The following is a 13,464-nucleotide window of genomic DNA, read 5'->3' as shown; positions in this document are numbered from 1 at the left end:
AGCTTTTTTTTTTTCTTGGCTTAACAACTAAAATCAAAGAGTATCACTTCTCTCTCTCTCTCTCTTTTTTGGTTTATTTATTTATTTTTAAAATTATTTGTTTTTTGTTTACTTTTAATTATTTATTTGAGAGCGACAGAGAGAGAAAGAGGCAGAGAGAGAGAGAGAATGGACATGCCAGGGCCTCCAGCCACTGCAAATGAACTCCAGATGCGTGCACCCCCTTGTGCATCTGACTAACATGGGTCCTGGGGAATCGAGCCTTGAACCAGGGTCGTTAGGCTTCACAGGCAAGCACTTAACTGCTAAGTCATCTCTCCAGCCCTTTTTTGGTTTATTTTTGAGGAATGGTCTCATTGTAGCTCAGGCTCATCTGAAACTCACTATATAGTTTCACAGAGAACTCACAGCAATCCTACCTCTGCCTCCAGGTTCTGGGATTAAGGGTGTGCACCACCATGCCCCACAAGACTAACTTTTCTAGACGGAAACACAATCCAGAGTAACTTTTCCACAAAGCTAAATGAAAATTCACATGTGGCATCTGCCAAGCCCAGCACCAGCGAATCCTCAGCAATGGCCTGCATGGTGATGATCTACATGACCCCAGGTCTCCTAGGAAATGTGGAGGAGACAGAAGTGTGACAAGTTCAAGGATCTGATCACCAAGCATTCACTCTCCCTGAATTGAACTGCTTCCCACCAGAAACAGGTGAGCCAGACCTTCTTGCAATTGCTTCTTTTCCAACCTTTTTTGGTGTGTGTGTGTGTGTGTGTGTGTGTCCATTTGTCTGTCCAGATACACAGACACGTGTGTAGAGGTCAGGGAGCAACTTTTGGGTGTTGGTCCCCACCTTCCCCCTTGATGGAGGCAAGGTCTCTCATTGTGCACCTAGGCTAGCTCATGAGAGAGCTTCCTGAAAATTCTGTCTCTGCCTCTCAGCACACCCACGGTGAGCTGGGATTACAGAAGCCCACCATGACTGCCAGCTTTGACACGGGTCTGCAGACGTGAACTCAGGTACTCATGCTGACCTGGCAAGCACTTCACCCAGTTATCTTGCCAGCCCTCCTGGTGGTGGTGGTGGTGGTGTGTTACGCATGCGTGCTCATGAGTGTGTGAGGGGGCACAACGCGTGGCACGTGTGTGCAGGTCAGAGGACAATTTTGGATATGAGCCCTTCTCTTCCCCCTTGCTTGGGCCACCTCCCTAGGCCCTGTTTCTGAACTTGATCTGTGACTGCTCAAGCTCCCCACCTAACGCGTGGAATGGCTCTTCTGAGTTTACTGTTTACATAGCTGGTCTGGGTGATGCGTGCTTCAAGCCTGCATACGGTTTCACTTGTGCCTTCACTTGAGTGGCACTGTGGGCATGAGTTTTTCTCCTCCTGTATCACCACAAACAGGGATTCCGAGTGAAAAAGAGGAAACGGCATGTATGTTGCTTGTCACCCAAGTCACCCAGGCTGCTCGCTTAGGAGCTAAGCCACTACTGCAGGTGTTTCGGGTCCGGGTCGGAGGGGAGAAGAGGCCACTTACCCCTTAGACTTCGTGCTCGAGCGAGGCCTGTACTCGTAAGACTCATCCTCAGCTCCGTTCTGGCGTCGGTACCAGTCAAACAAGGTGCGGAGTAAGGAAGGGAGACAGTGCTCGGCTACGGCGCTCATAGAGCTGATCAACTGCAACAGGAGACCCGGTCAGAGACGTCGATAGTACAGCCACGGCACAGTCTTGAAGTCACAGCAAACATGTGGTACTGCAACTCACATGTCATCAAATGCATTTTAAAATGAAAAAGGTGGGCTGAAGGGCAGGCTTAGCAGTTAAGGTGCTTGCCTGCAAGGCCCAAGGACCCAGGTTTGATTCCCAAGTACCCATGTAAGCCAGATGTACAAGGTGAGGCATGTGCCGGGAGTTTGTTTGCAGTGGCTAGCTGTTAAAGTGCTTGCCTGAGAAGACTAAGGACCCATGTTCGACTTTCCAGATCCCACATAAGCCCGACACACAAAGGTGAGGCAAGCGCAAGGTTGCGCATGCCCACTAGGTGGCGCAAGCATCTGGAGTTCAATTGCAGTGGCTGAGGCGCTGGCATGCCAATTTTTTTTCCCTCTTTCTAAAAACTAAAATAAAATTTAAAAATTGTTAAAACACACACACACACACACACACACACAATTTTAGCATCTATCCAAAACCATTCCATTCAGCTCAGTGGCGGAGAAACGTAGAAACAAAGAAGAGCATGGGGGAGGGGTGCCTGTGAGCTCTGCATGGCCAACCAGGGAATCTCAGCTACTGTGACGGCCACACACTAACATGCCTGACAATGTCCTTCTAATCCTTTGGTAAGTGTAGTGTGGTAAACTGTTACAAATTTTGGCACATCCTGGGAACCACCTGAACGCTATGGTTTGCATCCCCTGAAGGCTCAGCATGTGCTCAAGGACTGGTCCCAGCTTGCCCAACTACTGGTAGTAGAGGAACTTGTAAGAGGTGGGGCCTTCTAGAAGGAGGGAGGGGCAGGACTTCAAAGGGGGCGTTGGGCTACTGGAGTATTCTGTCTCGCTCGTTGTTTCCTGGCCACCAGGGTATGAACGAGGCTCCTCAGCCAGGTGTTCACACCAGGATGAACTGTGCCAGCACAGATTCAAAGAAGCAGAGCTGGGTGACACCAGGAGGAAAAAAAAAAAAAATGAACCTTTCGTCTTTCTAAATTGATTATCGCTGGCATTTTGTCACAGTGATGCAAAGCTCACTGAATTGTGAGTACTTTCTGGCTTGAGAATTCAAGGGAAAATGCTTTTTTTCACAGGTATTTCTTTGAAAAAAATAATTTCATTTATTTCTTTCCAAGGGTCGGGGGAGGACAATGGGCATACGAGGGCTGCTGCAAAGGAACTCCAGACACACACAGCACTTTGCGCACGTGGGCTTCTTTGGGCACAGCCGTCAGGCTTAGCAAGCAATTGCCTTTAACCCACTGGGCCGTCTCTCTAGAGCTACAGGCATCTCTACTGACTCAAGCCCATAAAATTACTATGCTAAAACCAGTATATAATCAAACAGGCACTGTTTAATGTTCTCTGGTTGGAACAAATAAAAACTTAAAAAACAAACAAACAAACAGAAAAACCAAGCCATGCCAATTCCAGAAAAATCTAATAATTCATAGGCTCACTAAGCAAACTTCCTCTGGCTGGATGGAGCTGGACTGTAAGGACTGACACCCAGTGCGCCCAATTTGCCATACCTGGTCAAACTGCAGGTCTTCCCCCCTCTGAAGGGATCTGGACAACAGCTTCTCCTGCGATGAAAGGACAAACAGAAATATTAGAAGGCTCGCATGCCACAAACAGGCCAGACCTGCGAGTGGGCGCCACTTTCCGTGCATTTATGATGAAGTTTCGAAGGGAAGCCTCGCCCACCCTGCCCCACCACAGGACCAGGGATCACGCCCCTCCCTCGCAGCTGGCTCCCCAGCCATTCTCTCTGAAGAGAGGCCTCCACCTGTGACAAAAGGTTCTTAGATTGCCAAATTAATGCTCAGCAAGTCTCGCTTAGATTGCAAGTTCCAAAGGGAACACTAAGCCGGGCGCAGCGGCGCACGCCTTTAATTCCAGCACTGGAGAGGCAGAGGTAGGAGGATCACTGTGAGTTCAAAGTCACCCTTAGACTACCCAGTGAACTCCAGGTCAGCCTGGGCTACAGTGAGACCCTGGAGAGACAGCCTGACTCCATTTTAATAACAAGAGCCATTTTGATATAGTGACTAGATTAAGTTTCTGTTTCTCGAAGTTTCTGTGTCTGAGCTGGGGCCACAGATTGTTCTCTGGTTACTGTTCCCAGGATTGTGTATTCTGCTCTGGGAAGAGGTGTAACTGTGACGACTGGTCTGCCTCTGTCACCCCGCTTGCTTGCCTCTGAAAACCCCCTACCCTGTGATTCTATGGTTTCGCTCTATAAAAGGCGACTGAGAAGCTGATTCCGGGGTGTTCTCTACACCCACACCTTAGGGAGGTGGCTGCTGGATGGGGCTCTATTGTGCACAATTAAAAGCTTGCTTCAATTTGGCCATAATTTGTGGTCAGTGGTCTTTATTCTCGCAAATTCTGGGCTAACATAATGGAGGCCCCAGCGAGATAAAGACCCTAAGCCAAACTCAGAAGCCAGACCCTTCTCTCTGAGCCTCTGGGACTACGTGTTGCTCCCTGGGGTGTGCACCTTGAAGATGTTCCAAGGCCCCAGGACACGCCTTCTGTTCTATGGACAGCTGAGATGAACGGCCATATGTGTGCACATGCATACACACACACACACACACACACACACACACACACACACACACAAAATGAAACTAGCAAGCACTAGCCTGGGGAGGCCTCAGTTGGTAAGTCATAGTTCTTTCCTATGATACTTGGTCTTGGCTGAGATCTCACTTGGGGTCAGACAGGTGTCTGACAAGGCACATTCACGCTCCTGTCCAGGGCAATTAATTGCAAGTCACTGCATTGCTCAATTGGTTCTGGACACCTGTGATGCTCGCATTGTCCTCTTGGTCTTGGTTTTAGGCAACAGTGAGATGTCACATTACCTCTTTGGTCTTGGTTTTTGGGCCCACATATCATTTGATTGTTGTCTGTCCTTCGTCTGTCTTTTTTTTTGTTCTTTTTATGTCTTGTCTTTCTATTTGTGCTTGTTTTGTCCTTTTGTGCTTACCATTTTTGGATCTTCCTAGGAACTGCATATTGAATCACCTGGCAGTTTACATGGGTGCCAGGGCCTAAGCACAGGTCCTCATTCTGACACAGCAAACACTTTTCCTCCCTGGCCCTTTATCCCAGGATTTCTGAGAAGCAGACAGTGCGATGACAACACAATGATGAAAGAAGGAAAAGAGCCCAAGCCTTCAACAAGCCCTTTAAAAGGAAGGCAGGGGTTGCAGATTTAACTCAGAAGTAGAGCACTTGTGTGGCGTTATGTGAGGTTTTGATTCCTTCCCCAACGACACGTGCACCACAATGTGACACTAACTAATGATTCATATGTGTATGATGTATGCAAGCATATGGAAGTCCAAACTATAAAAGCATGATCTGGGGGAAAAACATGCATCCAAAACTACACTATGAAAACTAATGAATGTAAACTTTTAGAGTCAACTTGGCCCTATGAATGGATACCCAGAGGGCCAGGGCCTCCAGCCACTACAAGCAAACTCCAGATGCATGTGCCACCCTATGCATCTGGCACACGTGGATATTGGGGAATCGAACCTAGGTCCTTAAGCTTTGCAGAACTTAACCACTAAGCCATCCCTCCAGCTCCTAATATTCAGCTTTTTTTTCTGTGCGTGTGAAGTAGGGTCTCACTCTAGCCCAGGCTGACCGGGAATTCACTGTGTCATCTCAGGGTTGCCTCAAACTCATGGCAGTCTTCCTACTTCTGCCTCCCAAGTGCTGGGATTAAAGACATGCACCACCACGGCCCAGCTGCCTCCAAGAGTTTTGAAGATCTGACATAGAGCATTTTCTGAACAAAGCAGAGAAGAGCTAGTATTCCTGTGGTGAGAACAGAAATGACTTCTGAATGTAAGAGGACAATTATCGATCATCAACACAGTGCCTGAGACAAATGTGTTACGTCAAATATAAATTACCAATGGAGGCCTTCATGTTCTCCTGTTTGGTACATTTCTGTTGAGAAAAACTGCTCAAGCAGACACAGCATCCTTCTCTTATGAATGTGGGACAGGATCCAAGGCCCTATGGTGTCTAAAACCATAGAGGGTACCAAACCCTATGTTTACATAGATACTCATGATAAGGTGTAACTTATATATTAGGTGCCCAGGCCATGTGTTGCAGTCCGGTTCGCATTGCTGGTAGAAATCACCCAGCAAGAGCAGCTTCTGGGAAAAAGAGATTTATTTTGGCTTACAGGCTCGAGGGGAAGCTTCACGATGGCAGGGGAAAACGATGGCATGAGCAGAGGGTGGACATCACCCCCTGCCCAACATAAGATGGACCACAGCAACAGGAGGGTGTGCCAAACACTGGCATGGGGAAACTGGCTATAAAGCCCTTAAGCCCGCCCCCAACAATACACTCCCTCCAGGAGGCGTTAATTCCCAAATATCCATCAGCTGGGAACCTAGCATTCAGAACACCTAAGTTTATGGGGGACACCTGAATCAAACCACCACAACATGTATGGGATAGGACCTGCTTTTTGGCCTTTTGATTAAGATCAAGGGAATATAGTGTGTGTGTGTGTGTGTGTGTGTGTGTGTGTGTGTTTTAAGGTAAATGTGCCACAGAGATGGTTAATTGATTAACAATAAAAATGGCAGACTAGAGCTAGGCATGGTTAGGACATACTGTAATCCCAGCACTGGATATGTAGAGACAACAGGAGTTCAAAGCCTGCATCTATTGCAGAGTATGTTTAGCCTTGTCCAAAATAAGAAAGAAATAAAAAAGCTGGAGAGATGCATTGGTGGTTAAGGCACTTGCCTATGAAGCCTAAGGACCAGGTTCCATTCCTCAGTACTCATGTAAGCCAGATGTAAGGTGAGACATGCATCTGGAGTTTTGTTTACTGTGGCTGGAGACCTGGCATGCCCATTCTCTCTCTCTCTCTTTTTATTTTTTTAAATTTTTTATTTTTATTTATTTATTTGAGAGCGACAGGCAGAGAGAGAGAGAGAGAGAGAGAGAGAGAGGGAGGGAGGGAGGGAGGGAGGGAGGGAATGGGTGTGCCAGGGCCTCCAGCTACTACAAACAAACTCCAGACACATGCATCCCCTTGTGCATCTGGCTAATGTGGGTCCTGGGGAATCAAGCCTCGAACCGGGGTCCTTAGGCTTCACTGGCAAGCGCTTAACCGCTAAGCCATCTCTCCAGCCCTTTCTCTCTTAAATAATTTTTTTATAAAAAGGAAACTAAAACTTTAACAATGAATGTACTGACCCACAATGAAAGAGATATTCTCATTATGTAATCCTTATAACTACAACTCCCACCTCTCACATTTTCTTAACATAAAAATTAATAATGGGGGTTGCAGGGATGGCTTAGCGGTTAAGGCATTTGTCTGCAAAGCTGAAGGACCCAGGTTCAATTCCCCAGGACCCACATCAGCCAGATGCACAAGTGAATGTACGTATCTAGAGTTCGTTTGCAGTGGCTGGAGGCCCTGGCATGCCCATTCTCTTACTTTATCTCCCTCTATCTCTGTTAAATAAATATATTTAAAAATTAAAATTGAAAACAATTTATAATGGTTTGGGCTCGTGACTCTTTAAATCCTCATTTTCTTCTGCCATTTGTAGACTTAGACAGACTAGCAACTGCAGGAGAAAAAAGAAAGCAAGAGAATTCACTGAAAAGATTTACTTATTTATTTTGAGAGAGAGAGAGAGAGAGAAAGAGAGAGAGAGGGAGAGAAAGAAAGAAAGAGTGAGTGAGTATTGGCATGCTAGGTCCACTTCATGCATCTGGCTTTCTGTGGGTACTAGGAAAGTGAACCCAGGCAGACAGACTTTGCAAGCAAGAGCCTTTAATGGCTGAGCCGTCTCGCTAGCCCAATTAAAAAGGTTTCTTAAAAGTATTTTTTTTTTAATTTATTTATGAGAGGAGGCAGGTAGAGAGGGAAGAAGGGAATGAGAATGTGTAAGAGAATGGGCGCGCCAGGGCTTCCTGCCACTGCAAACCAACTCCAGGTGCACATGCATCTGGCTTTCCATGGGTACTGGGAAAAAAAAAAAAATCAAAGCTGGGGCCACCAGGCTTTATAATGAAGCACGTCACACCACTGAGCCATCTCTCCAGATGTGTGTTTTCAAAAGATTTTTAATAGCATAATCCCACATATTAGAATATGTTAGTAATCTTCAATTAAAGACGTCAGGATGAACACACACATAGCCAACATTCTCTGCTAACCCCCACTAAGACAAGAGCCAAAAACCTTTCCTAAGGACTAAAAGCAGAGGCAGAAGAAGAATGGGAGAGACGACAAAGGGGTACAAAGGGGTGAAGGGCGGGCACACATAACTTCTTCCCGAACAGCCATGACTCCTAAACTGGCGAGCGGGCAGGCCAGGGGTCCGTCTTTGCATTCGGTCATGACTCACTCAGCCAAGTGCCCAGCACTCTGCGGGCATGGCCTTGCACGAATGGAGCTGGCAGCTGACCGCAAGGGCAGAGGAGAGACAGAGGACAGGAAGGCGAGATGGGGGCGGACACTGTGGAGGGCCAGAAGTGATGCAGAGAGTATGACACTTAAGAATGACTACAGAGCCGGGCGTGGTGGCGCACGCCTTTAATCCCAGCACTCGGGAGGCAGAGGTAGGAGGATCGCTGTGAGTTCGAGGCCACCCTGACACTCCATAGTGAATTCCAGGTCAGCCTGAGCTAGAGTGAGACCCTACCTCGAAACAAACAAACAAACAAAAGAATGACCACAGGGAAGGTGACCTGGCTGATGCTTTGGCATACCCCAAGGCTCAACTTACTCAAAAAGGACCACTGTAATAAGGATACATATAAGTGGGATGGATGGTTGTAAGATTGCTGTGCAAGAAATCTTCACGCTCCCACTTACTACTTAGGTGATGACCCCCACCCCCCGCTCCTGCCACCTTACAAATCAATTCCTTTTCTTAGGAAAGGGCAAAATGGAGAGAGAGGGGTTCCTTAAACCTTTAAATATTTTGGGCACATAAATATACTATGTAATGCATAAGGAGTATATAGCAAAACCCCCAATTCTCTTCTGGTTCTAGATCCCATCATGCTAGCAGCCAAAATACAGACTTCCCCATTAGGATACTGTAGGAATCTTCACATGGGACCCTGAGCAGCCCTTGGAGAAAGACCTGCTATGCCGGGCGTGGTGGCGCACGCCTTTCATCCCAGCACTCAGGAGGCAGAGGTAGGAGGATGACCATGAGTTCAAGGCCATCTTGAGACTACGTAGTGAATTCCAGGTCAGCCTGGGCTAGAGAGAGACCCTACGTTGAAAAACAACAAAGAGAAAAGACAAGAAAAGAGAGAGAGAGACAGAGAGAGGGGAAGACCCGCCATGCTGGTCTGGAGATTACATGCTGAAGCCGTCAGTCCAAAAAGCAGTTCCATGTGCACTGGGCGCTTGTGAGCTGTTAAATGTCCTGTTCTTAAAACAGGACGTGTTAAAATAAACATGCCAGGAGAAGGCAAAGCCAACAAGAAAATGCAATTCTGAACAAATGGCTCATACAGGAGAAGAAACCCCTTTTAAAAATACAAACATATTTGGGCTGGAGAGATGGCTTAACGGTTAAGCGCTTGCCTGTGAAGCCTAAGGACCCTGGTTCGAGGCTCCTCCAGGACCCACGTTTGCCAGATGTACAAGGGGGCGCACGCGTCTGGAGTTTGTTTGCAGTGGCTGGAGGCCATGCATGCCCATTCTCTCTTTCTCTCTATCTGCCTCTTTCTTTCTCTATCTGTCGCTCTCAAATAAATAAATAAAAATGAACCAAAAAAAATTTTAAATACATACATATTTAATATCCTCAAACAAAAATGGAAACTATTGCATTTGGAATGCGGAGCCTAGACCAACTACATAAGGTCTACACCTGCTGGTGATTAGCTAAACCCTGTTTTTCTATCTTCTTTTCTAGTCACTGAGAAGCTACAAGATTAATAGGTAAGCCTGGAAATGCTTGGGTCATTAGCCAAGACCCATTTATCTTTTTTTTAAGGAAGAAAGAAATCTAAAAAGGTATTGGACTGCATGGTAGGCAAGCAGCGATTTCAATCAATGATTGCCCTTCCTGAATCTTCTTTCTAAAATGAAAATGAAATTGTGGCCCAAAATCAAGCTCAACTAATCTTCGACATTTTTGGCCTCCTTAACCTCCTTTTATTACGGAGTCTAATATGGGAATGAAAAAGCCAATTTTCATTTTAGTGGAAGATCAAGTTCTTTCAGCAAAAGCCACTTATATTCGTTCTTCTAAGCTTTTCTGGAACCTACTGCTCTGACAGACCAGGAGCCGTGCCAGCATCCTTGTACCTGACAAGCCTTGGATGCTGTTCTGTTAAAAGTGAGTCTGCAAGATTTGCACCTGAGAACTTACGGATTCATCAGCCTGGACGGCTGCTTACTACCTCAAAGGGCAGAGGGTAAATCTTAAAGACATAAATTCGAGAAAAAGCATTTGAGGCTATCATATGAGTGCTGTTGACAGGATTAGCCTAAATGTCTCTTCATTACCTTGACGCTATGGATTTCCAATCGATCCAGACCTGGGTATAAATGAAATCAAAGCCAGTGAGCTCGAACCTAAATAGAAGGAATTACTTTGGTATATGGAAGTGTAGTGGGTAAATGCTATAAAATATGACCTGGGGTGTGTGGCTTCCTGGAGTCAGGACGTTAGAATAAATAGGAATGTCTTTTCTCTCAAAGTGTGGTGATGGGGTGGAAACATCGATGTTCCAATGGAATTGGTACCCCTACTAGCATCATTTTCTAAATTCATCTTAAATTATACCAAAGTGCCTCTAAAAACCGCTTGTTAATTGAATGAGTACAACAAAGCATCCAAGTATGCTGCAGGAACTCTTAGAAGCAGAAGCTAGAGCACCATTCTACCTTCTCAGAACAATGAAAGGTACCTTAAAGTAAAGGACCAACATTTACAGAGGCCTACTGGGTGGCTTGATTCAGGTGTCCCCATAAACTTAGGTGTTTTGAATGCTAGGTTCCCAGATGATGGAGATTTGGGAATTAAAGCCTCCAGGCTTTATTGTATTGTTGGGGGGCAGGTTATGGGTGTTATAGCCCGTTTCCTCTTGCCAGTGTTTGGCACGCTCTCCTGTTGCTATGGTACACCTGGTGTTGGCCAGGGGGTGATGTCCACCCTCTGCTCATGCCATCGTTTTCCCTGCCATTTTGGAGCTTCCCCTTGAGCCTGTAAGCCAAAATAAACCTCTTTTGCCCACAAGCTGCTCTTGGTTGGGTAGTTTCTGCAAGCAATGCGAACCTGACTGTGACACCTACTCAAGTGGCATTGGTGCAGAGAGGAGACTGCCGGCGCCTGGCATCAAGAAACCCACAGACACGTAAGATGTAGTCAGTCACACGTGCACACACGGGCGCATACTGACAACTTCCTGCACGGCCACTGCAGGCACATGATAGTTACAAATTATTACAGCAAAATAAACGTGCGATTTAACTTGATGTAGGGCCATTATGTTGGAAGGAGCAAATGGAAAGTGTGGAGAAATTAATGGACTTTTCGAAAACAAGAGTTATGTCTAGGAGCCAGTGGTTCAAGGGATAACGCGTCTGAATATGGATCAGAAGATTCCAGGTTTGACTCCTGCTTGGCTCACTGGGATGGCACTCCTTTATCACCGGGCGTGGTGGCGCATGCCTTTAACCCCAGCACTCAGGAGGCAGAGGTAGGAGGATGGCCATGAGTTCGAGGCCACCCTGACCTGAGACTACATAGTGATTTCCAGGTCAGGCTGGGCTAGATTGAGACTCTACCTCAAAAAAAATCAAAAAGTAGTAACAACAACAACAAAACCCACATGAGGTATAAGTACTTTAAACTGAGGGATAAATCAAAACATACGTGGGGACAAAAGAAGAAAGAAGACATGTAGAAGATATTTTAAGCATTATAGTATACAGCAAGATAGGAAAATTAAAAAAAAAGAGGAGGAGCAGGAATCACAAACTGTAAGACTAAGACGTTCTCAGGATGACCCGACAAGAGCTTGGATTTGCTCCTTAGCAATGACAAGGGAGCAAGAGGTTGGGAACAGGAAGATGGTGATGCTGGAGAGAAGAGAACAGGTGAAGGGCGATCGTCTGGCTGCTAGAAGCTTCTGCGCTGCTGTGGCGTGACCAGACACTGACAAGGCGCCGGAGGGAAAGGGACGGACATGGATTTAAACAGGCCAGTGCACAGACGGTATAGAAAGTCAGGTCAGGTGGTCGTAACAATTCTGTCATTAATGCCTTCACTCCCAACACCTTAAGAATATCACACCTAAAATTCCTTTAAGAGTATATAACGTTTGCGAATGGCTAGGACTACATCACATGAGACCATTAACTATTCTACATAATAGGTAATAGTCTCTCTTTTTTTTTTTTTCCTTTGAGGCAAGCCCAGCAGACTGGCCTTTTTTAAAAAAAAATATTTTATGTTTATTTATTTACTTTTTTGACAGAGAAAGAGGGAGAGAGAGACAATGGGCGCATCAGGGTCACCAGCCACTGCCAACTCCAGGTGCGTGTACCCTCTTGTGCATCAGGCTAATGTGGGTCCTTGGGAAATCAAACCTGGGTCCTTTGGCTTTGCAGCAAATGCCTTAACTGCTAAGCCATCCCTCTAGCACCCCTTTTTTTTAATGAGAGAGAAGGGGAGAGGGAGGGAGGAAGGGAGGAAGAATTGGCACACCAGCGTCTTTAGCCACTGTAATCAAACTCTAGGTGCATGCACCAGCTTGTGGACAAGGTCACCTTGAGGGCTTGTGTCACCTTGTGGCTTACATGAGACCTGAAGTGTTGAACATGGGTCGTTAGGCTTCACAGGCAAGTGCCTTAACCACTAAGCCATCTCTCCAGCCCTGTAAAAGTACTATTCAAATAGAAAACTGCTGAAGCTACATGACAGGACTCGGCATTCAATACACTATAAATCTCTACTTTCTTGCATCTTTGAAGCGCCCCACACTACTTGGTCCAATGTATGTTTGTTTAGAATATTTAGTCTGGGGGACGTGCTGAGGCATCTTTAATGCTGCAAACAAATGGAAGTCCCTCATGCTACTTTTGCATTGGCCTTATGTGGGTAGCTTGGGAACTGACCCTCAGCTACTGACTTGGAAAGCAAGTACTTTTAACCACTGACACATCGTCCCAGCCCCCTCAAGGTATGTATTTTTAGAAGGGTTCCTACTCTTTCTTAATTATCATTTTATTTTTGAGACAGAGACAGAGAGAGAATGGGTGCCAGGGCCTATCCGCTGCTGTGAACGAACTCCAGAGGTATGCGCCCCCTTGTGCACGTGTGCGGCAGTGCACGCTTGTGCCACTGTGCATCTGGCTTCGTGGGACCTGGAGATTCGAACATGTGTTTTTAGGCTTTGCAGGCAAACACCTTAACTGCTAAGCCATCTCTCCAGCCCAGGTTCCTATTCCTACTGTGCAAGCTAGTATGACAGTTTATCACATTTATTAAGAAAGCATTGAAAAAACAAAGTAACATTTCTTAGATTAAGTTTATAATTAAAACTTATTATCATTAATTCATGTCTATAAATTTTTATAATCCCTATTCCCAAAACAAAATTATATTATACACATGCTGTAAATATATATATATACATATATAAGTTTAATAATCATCATTTTGTTATACAAAAAAGCAATTAAAGAGTGATTTAAATTGAATAT

The 13,464-nt window shown here is 45.8% G+C and overlaps 1 protein-coding gene across 9 annotated transcripts in view; it reads right to left on the bottom strand.

Moving 5' to 3' along the window:
• The window catches only part of Fryl (FRY like transcription coactivator), a 297,939-nt gene that overhangs the window by 149,750 nt on the left and 134,725 nt on the right, over window positions 1-13,464 (bottom strand). For all 9 annotated transcript variants that reach the window (XM_045130376.1, XM_045130379.1, XM_045130384.1 and 6 more), the window contains exons 5-6: window positions 3,251-3,304; window positions 1,540-1,679 (exon numbers count right to left, since the gene is read on the bottom strand). In XM_045130376.1, the coding sequence (XP_044986311.1) occupies window positions 1,540-1,679; window positions 3,251-3,304 (194 nt within the window). The remainder of the gene's footprint in view (window positions 1-1,539; window positions 1,680-3,250; window positions 3,305-13,464) is intronic.

Source organism: Jaculus jaculus, chromosome 11, assembly GCF_020740685.1.
Source record: "Jaculus jaculus isolate mJacJac1 chromosome 11, mJacJac1.mat.Y.cur, whole genome shotgun sequence".
Classification (NCBI taxonomy): Eukaryota; Metazoa; Chordata; class Mammalia; order Rodentia; family Dipodidae; genus Jaculus; species Jaculus jaculus.
This window is presented reverse-complemented; position numbering and strand designations above follow the sequence as displayed.